Source organism: Ambystoma mexicanum, chromosome 11 (assembly GCF_040938575.1).
Source record: "Ambystoma mexicanum isolate Mex_15411 chromosome 11, UKY_AmexF1_1, whole genome shotgun sequence".
NCBI lineage: Eukaryota > Metazoa > Chordata > Amphibia > Caudata > Ambystomatidae > Ambystoma > Ambystoma mexicanum.
In genome coordinates this window covers 1,169,913,758-1,169,927,605 of record NC_090934.1, presented here as the reverse complement: position 1 = coordinate 1,169,927,605, position 13,848 = coordinate 1,169,913,758, and the positions used below count along the sequence as shown (strand labels likewise).

The 13,848-nt window shown below is 49.2% G+C and overlaps 1 protein-coding gene across 11 annotated transcripts in view; it reads left to right on the top strand.

Annotated features, from left to right (window-relative positions):
- TLN2 (talin 2) overlaps positions 1–13,848 on the top strand; it is a 7,472,684-nt gene that overhangs the window by 1,113,305 nt on the left and 6,345,531 nt on the right. For all 11 annotated transcript variants that reach the window (XM_069624483.1, XM_069624482.1, XM_069624486.1 and 8 more), the window contains one exon: positions 2,554–2,655. In XM_069624483.1, the coding sequence (XP_069480584.1) occupies positions 2,554–2,655 (102 nt within the window). The remainder of the gene's footprint in view (positions 1–2,553; positions 2,656–13,848) is intronic.

Genomic DNA, 13,848 nt, shown 5'->3' with positions numbered 1-13,848 from the left:
TGCAATGGATGGTGTTTAACACGCCCCCACAGCAATGCCTCTTGTTTGTTTATAGCAGTTGCCATCGAATATAAAAATTGTATTCGCAATTGTAAATTCCAATCCTTCCTGAAGCATCTCATCATCCTAGTTACTATATGGATATCACCATAGAGGTATCAAGAAGTTTATTCCTTTAAGAAAGCTACATCATGAAGAGTTGGGTTTAGGGTAAATTGGCCCATATTTATATGGATTATATTATTTCAATTTATGACGGCATACTCTCCAGTCATAAGTGGCACTTTGCCTATATCTGCTTACAGCTTGGCCCTCTAGAATGAGGATATGACTATGTAGAAATTCATATAATCATTGATGAATTGTGATCCATGAATTGATGAGCTACAGAAAATGGAAAGGGGATTGTAATAATTCAGCAGGTACTTTCCATGCAGCAAATAATGCACAGAAGAATGGAGAATGATACCATCTTTGTTCATTGTTTCTCTTTTTCTTACATTTACCATTACAGTTATGGTTTTTTTCTTTCACATGATCAATTTATAATTTAATATTCACCATTGTGTTGTAAGACACCAATTTAGAGTGTTGTGTGAGAGAATTTTGATGCAATCTGCCTTGAAAAAGAACCCAAGGTAGAAATACATGTTGGAAGGGGCACTACGTAGATAGTATATTTTTGTTAGTCACAGTATTATGAAAATAAAATAGATTGTACATAAAAGGATGGTTTCCATTATGGTACCACTAATGCATTTGAACAGTTTATTTAACAGTACTTTAAGAAATTATTGTTGTAAGGTATGCACAGGAATACACAAACTGAAATCTATTATATGTAATGGCAGTCGCAGTGTGCCATACTCAGTTGCACTCATGCAGCTTCAAATACTATTTTTGAAGAAGCTGTAATGTGGGCACAGAACAAATATAGGGCACTGCATGTGTTGTAGAATCATAGATTAGCTGTTTTCTCCTTCCTCTCATTTTCTCATTTAAGAATGTTTTTCCATATTCCATTATCTAGATTGTAAACATTCAATGCACCCCTTTAGTGAGACCATGACTTTTAGGAAATAAGGTTGTATTATATGTTCATTCATAGTCAAAGGTAAGTGTACCTAGTAAATGTAAACATTTGAAAATCTATGTTCCTTGTCAGAATGTAAAATTCTTCCCTTGAGTTATCACAAGAAATGGTACCAGAGTAGTACATTTGTCAAAAAGGCAGTGGACCAGATTCTACAATGTTAAATTGTGTCTCAAGACTTTCCTCTTTACCTCCTCCTTCCCTTCTTCTTTCCTCTGCTAATTTGCACAGTTGCTGTGAGTTGGTGTCCTGGTCCCTCATGCATCCTCGGGGCCCCTGACCTCCCACACCCAATCGTCCAAGCTCCTGTCCACCCTCAGCACTTGCCCTTGCACTCCCTCCACCTTGGAGGTTCGCACTTACCCATCGCGGCCTCAGGCCTTGTAGCACTGTCCACACCATGTACTTCTACCATGCACTTTATCTGTGGCTCACCCACGAGTACGGACACCTCAGAACTTTTACCTCTTCCTTGCTGCACTTGCACATTCTGAATACTCACATGGCTTATTAAGTTTTTCCTTTCTCCCCTGTTTTCTAATGTGTTTCACTCCCTTGTTCCCACGCTTTGCCCTGTGGGTGCTTTGACACAGTATGTACTTGCTGTATAGGCTCCTAACAAGTGAACAATAAATTAAATAAATAAATTATACATGCTGAACATGAATTGCAGTTATTGAAACATTCCAGGTCCTTTGTTCTGTACAAGGATACAGTACTTAACCTAGCCAGCATAGTATTCTGAGGCGATATAACCATAAGTGGTGGGCTGACACCGTCCATATTGGCCTGCCGCCCAAGTTAAAGGCCCAACCGAAGCAAAGGTCCCTTAACGTGGGCGGTAGTGCCATTACCGACAGGGTTGGCACGCCGCTGAGGGTCATATTGTCAATAGCACCTGTGTAGATTCCTATGTGGGTGCTAATGGTATTGGATTAAAAGAGAAAAGTGTGTTACTTTATGGCACCTCCCCGTAGTTCCCAAGTCAGTTTTCTATGTTGATGAGTGTGACATCATCAACAAGGAAACAGTTGGGCGATTACAGTGCCGCATCGCAAGGTACATTTTTGAAAAACATTTCTTATTTTTATGAAACTAAAGGGGTGCTAAGAGTTGATGGGGAGGGAGCATGGAAGAGAAGGGGGAGATAGCCAGGACCACTTGTGCTGCTCAGAACACAGGCTTATCCTGGAGAATCCAGCTTGCGTTCTGAGTATACTGATTGGCGAATGCCCCCTTCCAATTTTGACCAACAGTATGATCACCTGGATTTAAGATGTGAGGGTGGTATTTATCCTCCTTTCTTTGAGGGTCCTGGAGTTGTCACTCATTCTTTGTTGGTAGGCCCTGGTTCTATGTCTACCATTGTCAAAATGTGTTACTTTATCCCCCTATGGAACAAGATGTCTGTTCCCAAGAGTGTTTTACTTTCAGTTAAAGTTCTTCTCTTCATTTTGTAGGATTTCGGCGAGTATCAAGAAAACTACTATTCGGTACAGACCACAGAGGGAGAGCAGATCTCACAACTTATTGCGGGCTACATCGATATCATCTTAAAAAAGGTAGCACAGTATTGCTAGTTGATCGCTTGAATGTCTCCCACGCTATCAATGTTTCCAATAAATGGCGCTTAATGTGGAAAAATCATCACTGACTTCAATGATCCAGTCTTTGATTAGGCTGGTAAGCGTCTTTATTGGCAGTTAGCAAAGCAGCATACAACCAATTCACAGGACACAACACCGAACCAACAGTCTAGCTCAGGGGCAACACGTTTGTCTTGGAAGCAAGACAACGCAGCGCAACACAGGTTCAAATCCCAATCCCCCACTTAGAAACCACTCGCTGGTATTAAGCACGTTATAAATGAACAATAAAATAAAAATAAATATACGGTGCAGCTAATCCCCTTCCAGGGCTTACAAGTTTTTTATACGGTCAAATAATTTTTCATGGACGGGGTGGACTATGTATCGGTCATTGCCAACAATATACAATATTTCAGGAAATTGCAACTTGTATTACATGATTCTCATAATGGGGTCTACGAGCATCAGTAAGGTCCTGTAAGTAAACTTTGCAACATGCAGCAGACATTTTCAGATACATTTCTATTGAGTCAGCATCAGGGTCTGACTGGGGCATAAAATGGTCTCAGGCACCAATGAAAAAGTGGCCCACAGTTACAAATTGCAATTCATTCTTTTTGTGACAGACTGAGTAGTATCCAAAGGAGAGGTTTTTCATAAAATGTGATGCAAATTGTGCATTTTAAAGAATATTCAGTAACACTGGTCAAAACTACTAGCCGCATGTTGAAGTAACTGAAACTGGGCCACATGGGCCAAAAAAGTGTCCCACTTTGAACAAACAAACTGGCCCACACTAGCATTTCGCGTTTATGGTTTGCGTTTGCCCTATGGGCCAGTCCGAGCCTGGTCAGCATTTCAACCATGAATACAGTTCTTACATGCAGTGCCTGGCCCGCCTAATGTTGCTAGATCTACATGCTGAAGATGTCTTGCCTTGCAAATCGGCGATCTAAAACACGCTTGCCTGTGCCAAACAAACTGTGCAGCGTACCTTGTGTACATTTCAGTTGGGATATGGGCACAGCAACACGGGACAAAGCCGTTGTAGGCAGCCAGGCACGATCTTTAACATGGCAGCCGTTGGTGGCACATGAGAGATCTAAAGAGTACAGATTAGTACATTAATTCAGGGTGCAACTTCACTTTTTCCACCACAACCCTGTTCAACTAGAATCCTACCTCTGTATTTGACTGATACCTATGCACATTTTATTCTGCCTGTAACTAGCACCTAGACACTTCAGGGCACTCATACAAATGTAAAAATAAATAAATAAACCCCCTCCTATTAGACCTTCACTCCAGACTTATCCTTCCACAACATCTGGTGAGCATACCGCATAGAATGGTGTATCATGGCAGTGCACCTCTCAGCAGTATTCAATTACAATATTTGTGTCATTCACATTGCGTTTGGATACAGGTGCATACCCATTTACATGTCAGAATGAAACAATACAGGCTCAAAAGGAGCACACATTTCACCTGAAAGCGACTTGGATGACAGAAGTATCTAATGAACCTTGGAAGTGGGTAATCTAGGACCAAACAGTCCACTCACGATTACTATGTTCACAGAGGGCAGCTACAGTCTGATAAATGTGAGCGATGATATGGAACAAGTTACTTATCTGTAACTGTTGTTCTCCAGCATGGGTCTGGCATGGATTCACATGCTCATGAATATTCCCTGTCTCCTAATAACCAATCACTGGTCTCTGGGTCATACTGCCCCCAGCCAATGACTGCCCTCTACCTAAGCCCCTCCTCTGGCAGCCATCTTCAGATTTGGTACCATGTAAAGTGGCAGTAGCACCAAGAGAAGAGCTGCAGAGGGGTAGGCAGGAGGGTTCGCACGTGAATTCATGCCAGACCCACCCTGGAGAACAACCGTTACAGGTAAGTAACTTGTTACTTCTCCAGCATGGGGTCTGGCATGGATTCACATGCTCATGAATAAAGAATACATAGAAGTACACACATGCACAACCACAGGAGGTGGCAAGGCTCAACATTAAGCATTTCAACATCTCAACACTAAGCATCTCTTACCTCCTCACCAGGCTCAACTTCAAGCGGACAGGTTGCACAGCAATGCCTGGCCGACTCTGGACTCCTCCCTGGATTCCCGGTCGACGCAGTAGAATCTCTTGAAGGTGTGCATCGATGTCCCGCAGGGGCTCAACAGACAGGAACGCCGTAGTTGCTGCGATCGCTCTGGTCGAATGGGCTCTCGGACGGCCAGGCAACGGTCGGTTCGCCAACCGATGACAATGGGTGATGCAGCCGGAGAGCCATCTGGAAATGGAAGCCTTGGAGAGGGCCTTCCCTTGGTTCACAGGACCAAAGTTCACAAACTGCTGTGATGTCTTCTGAAAAGTCTTTGTGTGGTCCACGTAGAATTCAGCACTCTAGCCACATCCAGCGAGTGCAAAGTCCTCTCAGCTGGCGACGAAGGCGATGGGAAGAAAACAGGTAACACCAAGGACTCGTTGAGAAGGAAGTCCGACGGCACCTTGGGCATGAAGGAGGAGTGCGTCCTCAGCACGACCCTCATTTCGTGGAATGTCAAGTACGGAGGCTTACAGGAGGGGGCCTGGATCTCTCCCACTCGTCATGCGGAGGTGATGGCCACAAGAAACGCCATCTTCCACAATAGGAACTTCAGAGGTGCCGAATGCAGAGGCTCGAAAGGGGGACCCATGAGCCTAGTCTGCACCACATTGAGCTCCAATGCCAGGGCCGGAGCCTTCACCGGCGGGAACGAGCAGAAAAGTCCTTTCATGAACTCCTTAACCAGGCGATGAGACCACAGCGATGACCGCCCCGGAGTTCTGGTATATCGGGTGATAGCCGCCAGATGAATTTTGATGGAGGCGTGCGCCAGTCCCGCTTTGGCCAGCGACAGCAAGTACGGCACCACTTGAGGGGCCGTAATCCGTAGAGGGTTTATCTTCTGTGCACGGCACCAGACGGTAAACCTCTTCCATTTATGTCCGTAGCACTTAAGAGTCGAAGAAGCCCTGGCCTTGGCAAGTACCTCCTTACAGTCCGCCAGGATCTCGTACCCTCCGAACTCTAGTGCTGCAGGAGCCAGGCCTGCAGGTTCAGCGACCCTGGGTCGTGGTGCAGAATCGCGCCTCCTTCCCTGGCGAGAAGATCTGCACCCGCCGGAAGCTTGACTGGAGGGGACGCTGACATGTCCAGAATATCCGGGAACCAAATCTGCCTCGGCCACACCGGTGCAGCGAGGATCATCCTGCCCCGAGACCGTCTGAGTTGACTGATGAGTCGCAGAAACAACGGCAATTGTGGGAATGCATAGAGGAACAGGCCGTCCCAGGGGAAGGAGAATACATCCCCCATGCTCCCCGGCTGGGGAAACCTGCTGGCGAACCTCTGGCACTTGGTGTTCAACGTCGTCGCAAACAGATCGTCCTGGGGACTCCCCATCGTCAGAATAGAAGATCCACTTGATCTTGCCAAACTTCCCACTCGTGACAAGAGCGTAGCTCCCTGCTGAGTGAGTCGGCGACGGTGTTCTTCACTCCTGCCAGATGAAAGGGTACCAGGAATATCCTCTGGGCAACAGTCCAGTGCCATAGAACCTGCTGCTTCCGAATGTAGAGCATTGTGGTAGTGTTGTCGGTGAAGATCTGCACCACTTTGCCCTTGAGGGACGGGAGAAATGATTTGAGGGCCCAAAACACGGCCCGGAGCTGTAGGATGTTGATGTGCAACAACTTCTCCTCCGGGAGCCAAAGGCCTCTTGCATGGAGATCTCTGGTGTGCGCGCCCCATCCCTCCAGGGAGGCGTCCGTCGTCACCGACTCCAGATGTGCCGGGGTCGGAAAGTCTGTGCTCGCCACCAGATGCGCGCAGATGCCCCACAACTGAATCGCTCGGCGGAATGTCTCGTTGAGGGCAATCTTGTCCTCGAAGCTTCCCGATACCTGGATCCAACGGGCATCGAAGAACTCCTGCAGTGGTCACATCCGCAGCCTGCACAGCCGCACGAGGTAGATGAATGACGACATCATGCTGAGCAGGAACTTGACGGACCTCACCCTGGCCACTTCCATGGTCAACAGCTGTTGAACCTTGCCAGGATGGTTTTATCCTCTCCTCCGATGGCGACGCCAGGCACGACACTGTGTCAAGCCTGGACCCCAGGAACCGAGCATCCTGCGATGGCACCAAGCAGGACTTTGCATAGTTTATCGAGAACCCCTGTTCCGTGAGTAGGCCGACGGTCCTCGCTGTGTGTTCAATGGCAAGTTCCCTTGACTTCGCTCGGATGAGACAATCGTCCAGATAGGGGTAGACGTGGACCCCCTGCAGGCGCAGCCACGCCACGACCGTTGGCAGGCCCTTGGTGAAGACCGTTGCCGCCCACTTCAACCCGAAAGAAAGGGCCTTGAACTGATAGTGTTGCCCCTGGACCACGAAGCAGAGAAACCTTCGATGCTTTTTGTGGATGGGGATGTGAAAATAAGCATCCTCCAGGTCCAACGACGACAGGAAGTCCCCTTCCTCCAGCTGCTTCAGCATGAGCTGGAGGGTGACCATCCGGAACTTCTGGGACTTGATGTATTTGTTGAGGCGACGGAGATCCAGGATGGGCCGCCAACCACCGGTCTTTTTCCTGACAAGGAAGTACCGCGAGTATACTCCGGAGTCCCGGAGCTTCTTTGGGACGAGTTCTATTGTGCCCTTTCTCAGCATCGCTCGTACCTCTAGACGTAGCTGTAGGATGTGGTTTTTCTGCCTGGCCACTGGTGGAATGCGGGGACACTTCCTTTGGAACTCCAGGGCGTGTCCGTGGGCCAGGGCGTCCAGCACCCAACGGTCTGTGGAGATGGACTTCCACAAGCCGATGAAGTTCGCCAGCCGGCCTCCACCAGGGTGCTCGCGTAGGGTCCCGACGTCACGGCCGGTTCAGTCCTGCTTTGTCGTTAACTACCCACTCTGGGGGCCTTGACGGCAATGATTTCCTCCAACTTTGTTACGGCCCCTGTAGGCTTCCTGGGTCGAGGAACGGGATGGCTGGCGGTACAACGAGAAGTTGTCACTGAATCCTTTGGAGGCACCATGGGACTTGTCTCCGGGGGTCCAAAAGAACGGCTGTCGCTGTTGTAGAGTGCCCAAGGCACGGGCCGTCTCGGTGTCTGCCTTGATGGCTTATAGAGATTCATCCACCGTTTTGCCGAACAGGTTGTCCCCGTTGAAGGGCATGTCCAGTACCCTTGTCTGGACATCTGACCAGAAATTGGTGGCCCTCAGCCACCCACACCGCCGAAGGCAAATGCTGTTGCCCATCTGGCGAAAAACGGTGTCAGCGATGTCTGTCGCCACCGTGATGGCATGGTCCGATGCCATCTCGCCTTCTTGCAAGATCTCAAGGGCCTCCGCCCTCTTGTCGTCCGGAAGGAAGTGCAGGAGTGGGGCGATTTTAAACCAAAGCTCCCTGTCGTAGCAGGCCACGATGGCGAGAGCGTTGGCTGCCTTAATGGTCGTCGCTGCCGAAGAGATGACCCGTCGTCCCATGGCGTCCAGCTCCTTTCTCTCGCCGTCTGGTGGGGAAGTGGAAGTTGATGCCGCCGACCTCGCAGACTTCTTCCTGGGTGCCGCCGAGACCACAGAGTCCGGGGAGGGCTGCGATCTGAGACACTTCGGTGCAGAGTCCGGCACCCTGTATTTCTTCTTGTACCGGTCTCTCTTATCCGGGGCCAAGGAAGGGTTCTTCATGAGGGACAGTCCTTCATCCCAGATGTCATCCATCAGCGGGATCGAGAGCACCGTCTGCCTCTTGGCCGCTCGGTGCTGATACAGGAACCCCTCCTTCTTCTGTTCCTCGGGGTTCAGCAGAAATAACTGTGAGGCCCTGCAGATCATGACGTGGAACGAGTCGATCTCATTGGGCGGCGAAGCCCTGGGTGCTGGCGACAGGAGGTCTGTTCCATTGTCACCGACGTCGTCCGTCCCTGTCGTTGCCGTGTCCATCTCATCCCTCGGCCGAGGGGATGGAGGTGAAGGAATGCAGGGTGGAGTCAGGTGGGCTTGAAGGTCCAGGCGCAGCTGGATCGCCTGCCGGAAGCACGAGCATCCTTGTCCTGATCTCTGTTCACAGGGTGTGCAGCGCTTGCACTATGTCTGCCGACCTGTCCGTCGGTGGTGGAAGCGGCTGTGACGGGAGCATGGGCAGTGGCGTAGTGTCCTTTGGTTCCTCAGCGTCCTGCCGCCCCTCGTTGGTTCCCTCGTCGATTTCCACGTTCGCCTCATTGGGGTCCTCCCCATAGGACCTGGCCTCGACGAATTTCTTGTCCAGCCCCGAGAGCTCCTCGGTGGAGATGTCCGAGTCTGGCAGGACTACCGTGCCCCCCCTTCTTCTTGGCCAGGGGCGACAGCCTCGGGGAGATGATTGGCATCGCTTTCACTGGCATTTTCTCAATTGGCAGGAAAGACGATTCCCTCTGGGAGGGCAGGGAAACTCTTGGCTTGGGGGTCGTCTCCCCTGGGCCCGCGTCAGCGGCCTTCATCAGGGACGCCACCACCCTTTTAATAGACGATTTAGCCTGGTGAACCTGGGCCTTCACGACCTTGGGCGCGCCTGGGGCCTTCACAGTGGAGGGAGGGTCAACGCCTCGCTCCCCCTTGGCTTTCTCGCACGGTCGGGGTCGACTGGGCCTTCTCCAGATCTAACCCGGGTGGTCTGACTTCCTTTTCATCGCTGAGCCGGAGCGTTTGCTCATGGTTGACGGCATCGCGATGCTACGCCTGGCCTGGCTACTGTGGAGCCCCTACCAACGGCGCTCCCGGTGCCCGCGGACTCGCAGTGCTTTGCCTTATGTTGGGTCCCCGTCACCAGAGCGCCCTTAAAGGTCTAAGAAGACCACTCAGACTTTCTCTTGGGAGAAGTACGTTGCCGGGGCTCACCTGCCGCCGGATTCTTTGTCTCGAGCCTCTCGGCGAGCCGCTTGTGACGGTCCTTCATGGTGCAGGAGGACATGTCCTTGCAGGGCGCATAGGCCTCCACCATGTGCGAGCTGTCAGAATGTAGGCAATAAAGGCACATGTAGTGCCCGTCCTCCAAGAAGATGTTCTGTAGCCCGCATCCTGGGCAGATCCTGAACAGAGGTGTCAAGTCTCCTTTATCTTCAGCCATGTCCACGCGGTGTAGGCCCCCAAGAGTCTTCTGGAATCCTCCAAGAAGTGAACTCGATGAAAAAAATCACCCTTGAGGGGCGTAGAAAGTTCCAAAAAATGGGTCCCAGTTAGTCGGTTGGTGGATCGATGGAGCTTGAGGCTCGATTGACCGAAAAATAGAGCAAAACTCTTAGAAAAATCGCAAAACGCAGTAAAAGCTCGCTATAGCACGAGGACTCCCAAAACTTGAACGTGCAGTAAAAATATGAAGATGGCTGCCAGAGGAGGGGCTTAGGTAGAGGGCAGTCATTGGCTGGGGGCAGTATGACCCAGAGACCAGTGATTGGTTATTAGGAGAAAGACACTTCAGAAACAAAACTGAAACAAATTTTTTTCTTTACCGAGGATTCCCAGCCTGACGACGGGGAATATTCATTAGCATGTGAATCCATGCCAGACCCCATGCTGGAAAACAGTGATATTACCATTGGAATTTGGTATGTGGGTGAAAATGAGTGCACATGCCTCGATTGTATGCTAAGAGCTTTCAACGCCATAGAATTTTATAGTACCATGGAGTGGATAACCACCTGCTCGAGGGACAGGAGGGGCAGTGAAGTGACAGTGACATTTGCAAAATCCTCTGAATCTAAATAATTGGTCCTGGTTAAACTTTACACCCATTCCGGGAATGAGGTAACCCATGTCACTCATTAAGCTTTTCCAACCCGAGGCCCTTCTGCAGCTCGAGTAGGACGGGAATGTACGAGAGTGTCGAATGACTGGCAGGACATAGCCCATGTAACAGCTCCCCCCTCAGTCCCAGGGCAAACAGGAATAAGCGCTACTCCCACGATAAAATAAGTCCCTCGATATTTGGCGAATCCTGAATCGGAAAATGAAACCCTGGGGTAAACACAAATGTCACATTATTTATAATCACACTGGTATTGGTTGAAAGGTGATATTGACATTTACTGTTTCCTATGAATAGTGTGCCATGGTTGACATAGCATACAAGGCCAGTAGCCTGAGTGGAAAGGTGAAGTGCAGCTTGTTTCCTTGATCTATGGTTGGGGCAGTAACATTTGGAGGACTAGTAAAATACCTGCACCCCTCCCCCCCTACAAACTGGGAATCGTGTCCACCACAGGGTCCGCGACCTTAGGCCTTAGGACCAGGTAACCAGCTGGAGAATCCAGGCAGACATCTCCCGAGTTAAAGATAACTGGCGATATAGGAAACCCAAAAGTTAAATCTTGTGGGAGATGAGCACAGATCCAACAATCAAGTACATTTAATATACAGGCATACTGCCTCGTGAGGTTGTAGGGAAATATTCTCACTGTAAATCCAGGGATGAGCAACTGTGCCATCGTACACATGGCACAGGGTTCTAAAAGCAGCAACCACAGTGAGCTGAACAACTAAGATGGCTGCAGACACCAAGGTGTCACATGGTGCGCCGGTTGCGCCACTCAATCATACAAATGTTCTCAGGCTGGCATGTCATTTCGTAAGCACCAAATTCGAGAAAAGGGTTGATAGTTGGTTCACAAGAGAAAGTGAATGTTCGTAAAAGTCAACAATGCAGGCTCATCTTCTAGGGAGGAAAAGTTTGAAGTTCAGTTTCAAAAGAGTGAAGGCACAAGATGGGGAAAGTTCCTCTGGCCAGAGCCACAGGGAGCAACTGAAAGTTTAGGACCAGGAGCCAGGATAGTCCCAGACCAGTCATGGTACACATAAAAGGCGTCTTGGGGAGTATCGACCCTGGGCAGGACCTCCTCGGAGTGGCACCTCCGATGCTTGTGGTGTGGGTAATCGCGGTTGAGGAGCAAGGCAAGGGATAGCACCGGGGGCCATTTCAACCTGATTTCTTGACACACCTTAGAGAGCCTGAGCTTCAAATTACTGTTTCAGCATTCTACTGTGCCGCTAGACTGGGTTGGTAGGCACAGTGAAACTGTTGAGAAATTCCAAGCGCTTTGCAAACCTCCCCGATAACCACTACCACTGTCAGTGAGGTGAGGAAGCTCAAAGCAGGGAATATAATCAGCCATAAATGTTTTTGCTACATTAATTGCATCCACCTTTCTGCAAGTGTAGGCTTCTATCCACCAGAGAAAATGTCGACCACTGTAAGAAAGTACTAAAAATGTATGCAACACGAGAGCTGGATAAAATCAACATGCACGTTTCCAAAATGAACCTCCCGGTACAGGATGTGCAGATCGCCGGTTTCCTGCCACTCGCCCTACTTTAATAGACAAACATACATAGCAATTTTCACAGTAAACCTGAGCTACCCTAAAAAGGTAGGGGTGTACCAATCCTGATTCACTATAGCTGTCATAGCTCCTTTACCTGAATGTCCAACAGAGTGTGCCAGCCATACTAGGTACAGCACAAGTGCTTTGTGGGTCACCAGGCGGCTGTCAGGAGATCTCTAGAGGGAATCAGAATTCAACTTATTGAGATGGCATTGCCAGAACCCCTTTTCAGACTCAGATACTTGGTCTTGAAGCACTGGCAGCCTGGAAAAGGAGGCAATCAATGACTGTTGGACTGAAACACGGATACAAACATTGTTAGGCAACAGTGGCCTTTTTCAGGCTGTGGAATGAGCTGCTTTGTCTGTCAGTGAATTTCCCAAGCAGTGTAAAGGATTAAAGGATTATTTGGAATCGTGTCCACAACACTTAACTATGCTGAAGGCAGCACGGAGTAACAAGCCATGTAGCAAAGCAGACACACATTTGCCATTCAAAATTGGGGTACCTGCTGAGGTCAAGTAACCTCTCTGTTGCTACAGGGCACCAATGTCATGAACTACCCCATGAGGGTACAGCAAGTCAGTATAAATAGTAGCTTAGTTTTCTTTTTTAGCCAGGATGCACAATCTAGTAAAGGCCATGAGCATTGTTATCTGTGCAGACTAGGAATTTGGCAGCAAGTAGGTTTCTAGTACAGCATTATGGGTGCATTTCGAATAACCAGACAATAGTCCTCCTGACGTTTGAGATACAAACCATCTACAAAGAGAATCCAATCGGGGTTAAGCAATGGGATATATTTCAAATTGGTACGTGGAGGCAGCTGGGTTTCTATAACCAATACACAATCATGAGCTTCCCCATCCTGGGGGTTAGGGGTGCAGGCAGCAATGAGGCAGGGTTTAAAACAGAGCATCGGGTAAGGGTAACATTGGCAGTGGAAATAAGGAACTTTTCACACTTAGTCATTCGAGAGTTGGAAATATGTTGTTGCTTTCCTTTTAGCAGGACAGGAGAGCAAGCACAGAGTAGCACACATCAGCAGTGACGGGGTTATCCTGGACTTAGGATATCTGCTTTCTCCACCAGCAGGGCAGTGGCTTCAACATTGCACAGGCAGGCCAGCAAGCCGGCGGCCACTGGGTCCATGACCATGCTGTTGTAGGATACGGGCCAGTGCTTGTCACCATGCAGATGAGTCAACACTTCTTGGGCAAACCCATCATGTTCATCACAAAACAACACAAAGGGTTTCTGGTAATCTGTCACTCCAATGGTTGGTGCTTTTGAGAGCCTTGCTTGATGTTGACAAAGACTTCCTCAGCTTCCTCAGGCCATGGCAGGGGTACAGTAGCCGAATCCTGTGCGAGTACTTGAAGGAGCTTAACTGTGGTGGCATACCCTGGTATCCATTGCCTACAGTGACTGACCATCACGAAGAATCCACTTATTTGCTTTTTAGTCTGGGATTTGGGAACCTGCTGGACACCTTTAATATGGTTCTGGGACAAATGCATTCATGTATTTGACATCTGTAAGGCGCCTATACACAAGTGTGTCCAGGTGCCACAAGACAATGGGGGGTAGGAGGGACAAAGCATACAAAGAACAATAGCAGTAAATGTTCCTACTAGGCCTTGTAACATTCGAACCATGCAAGTGCAGTGACAATAAGTGCAGGGGGCAGGTCAGGGAGGAAGGGATGGAATAAGGGAAGAGGGAGGGGAGAAGTGCAGGAAGGCAG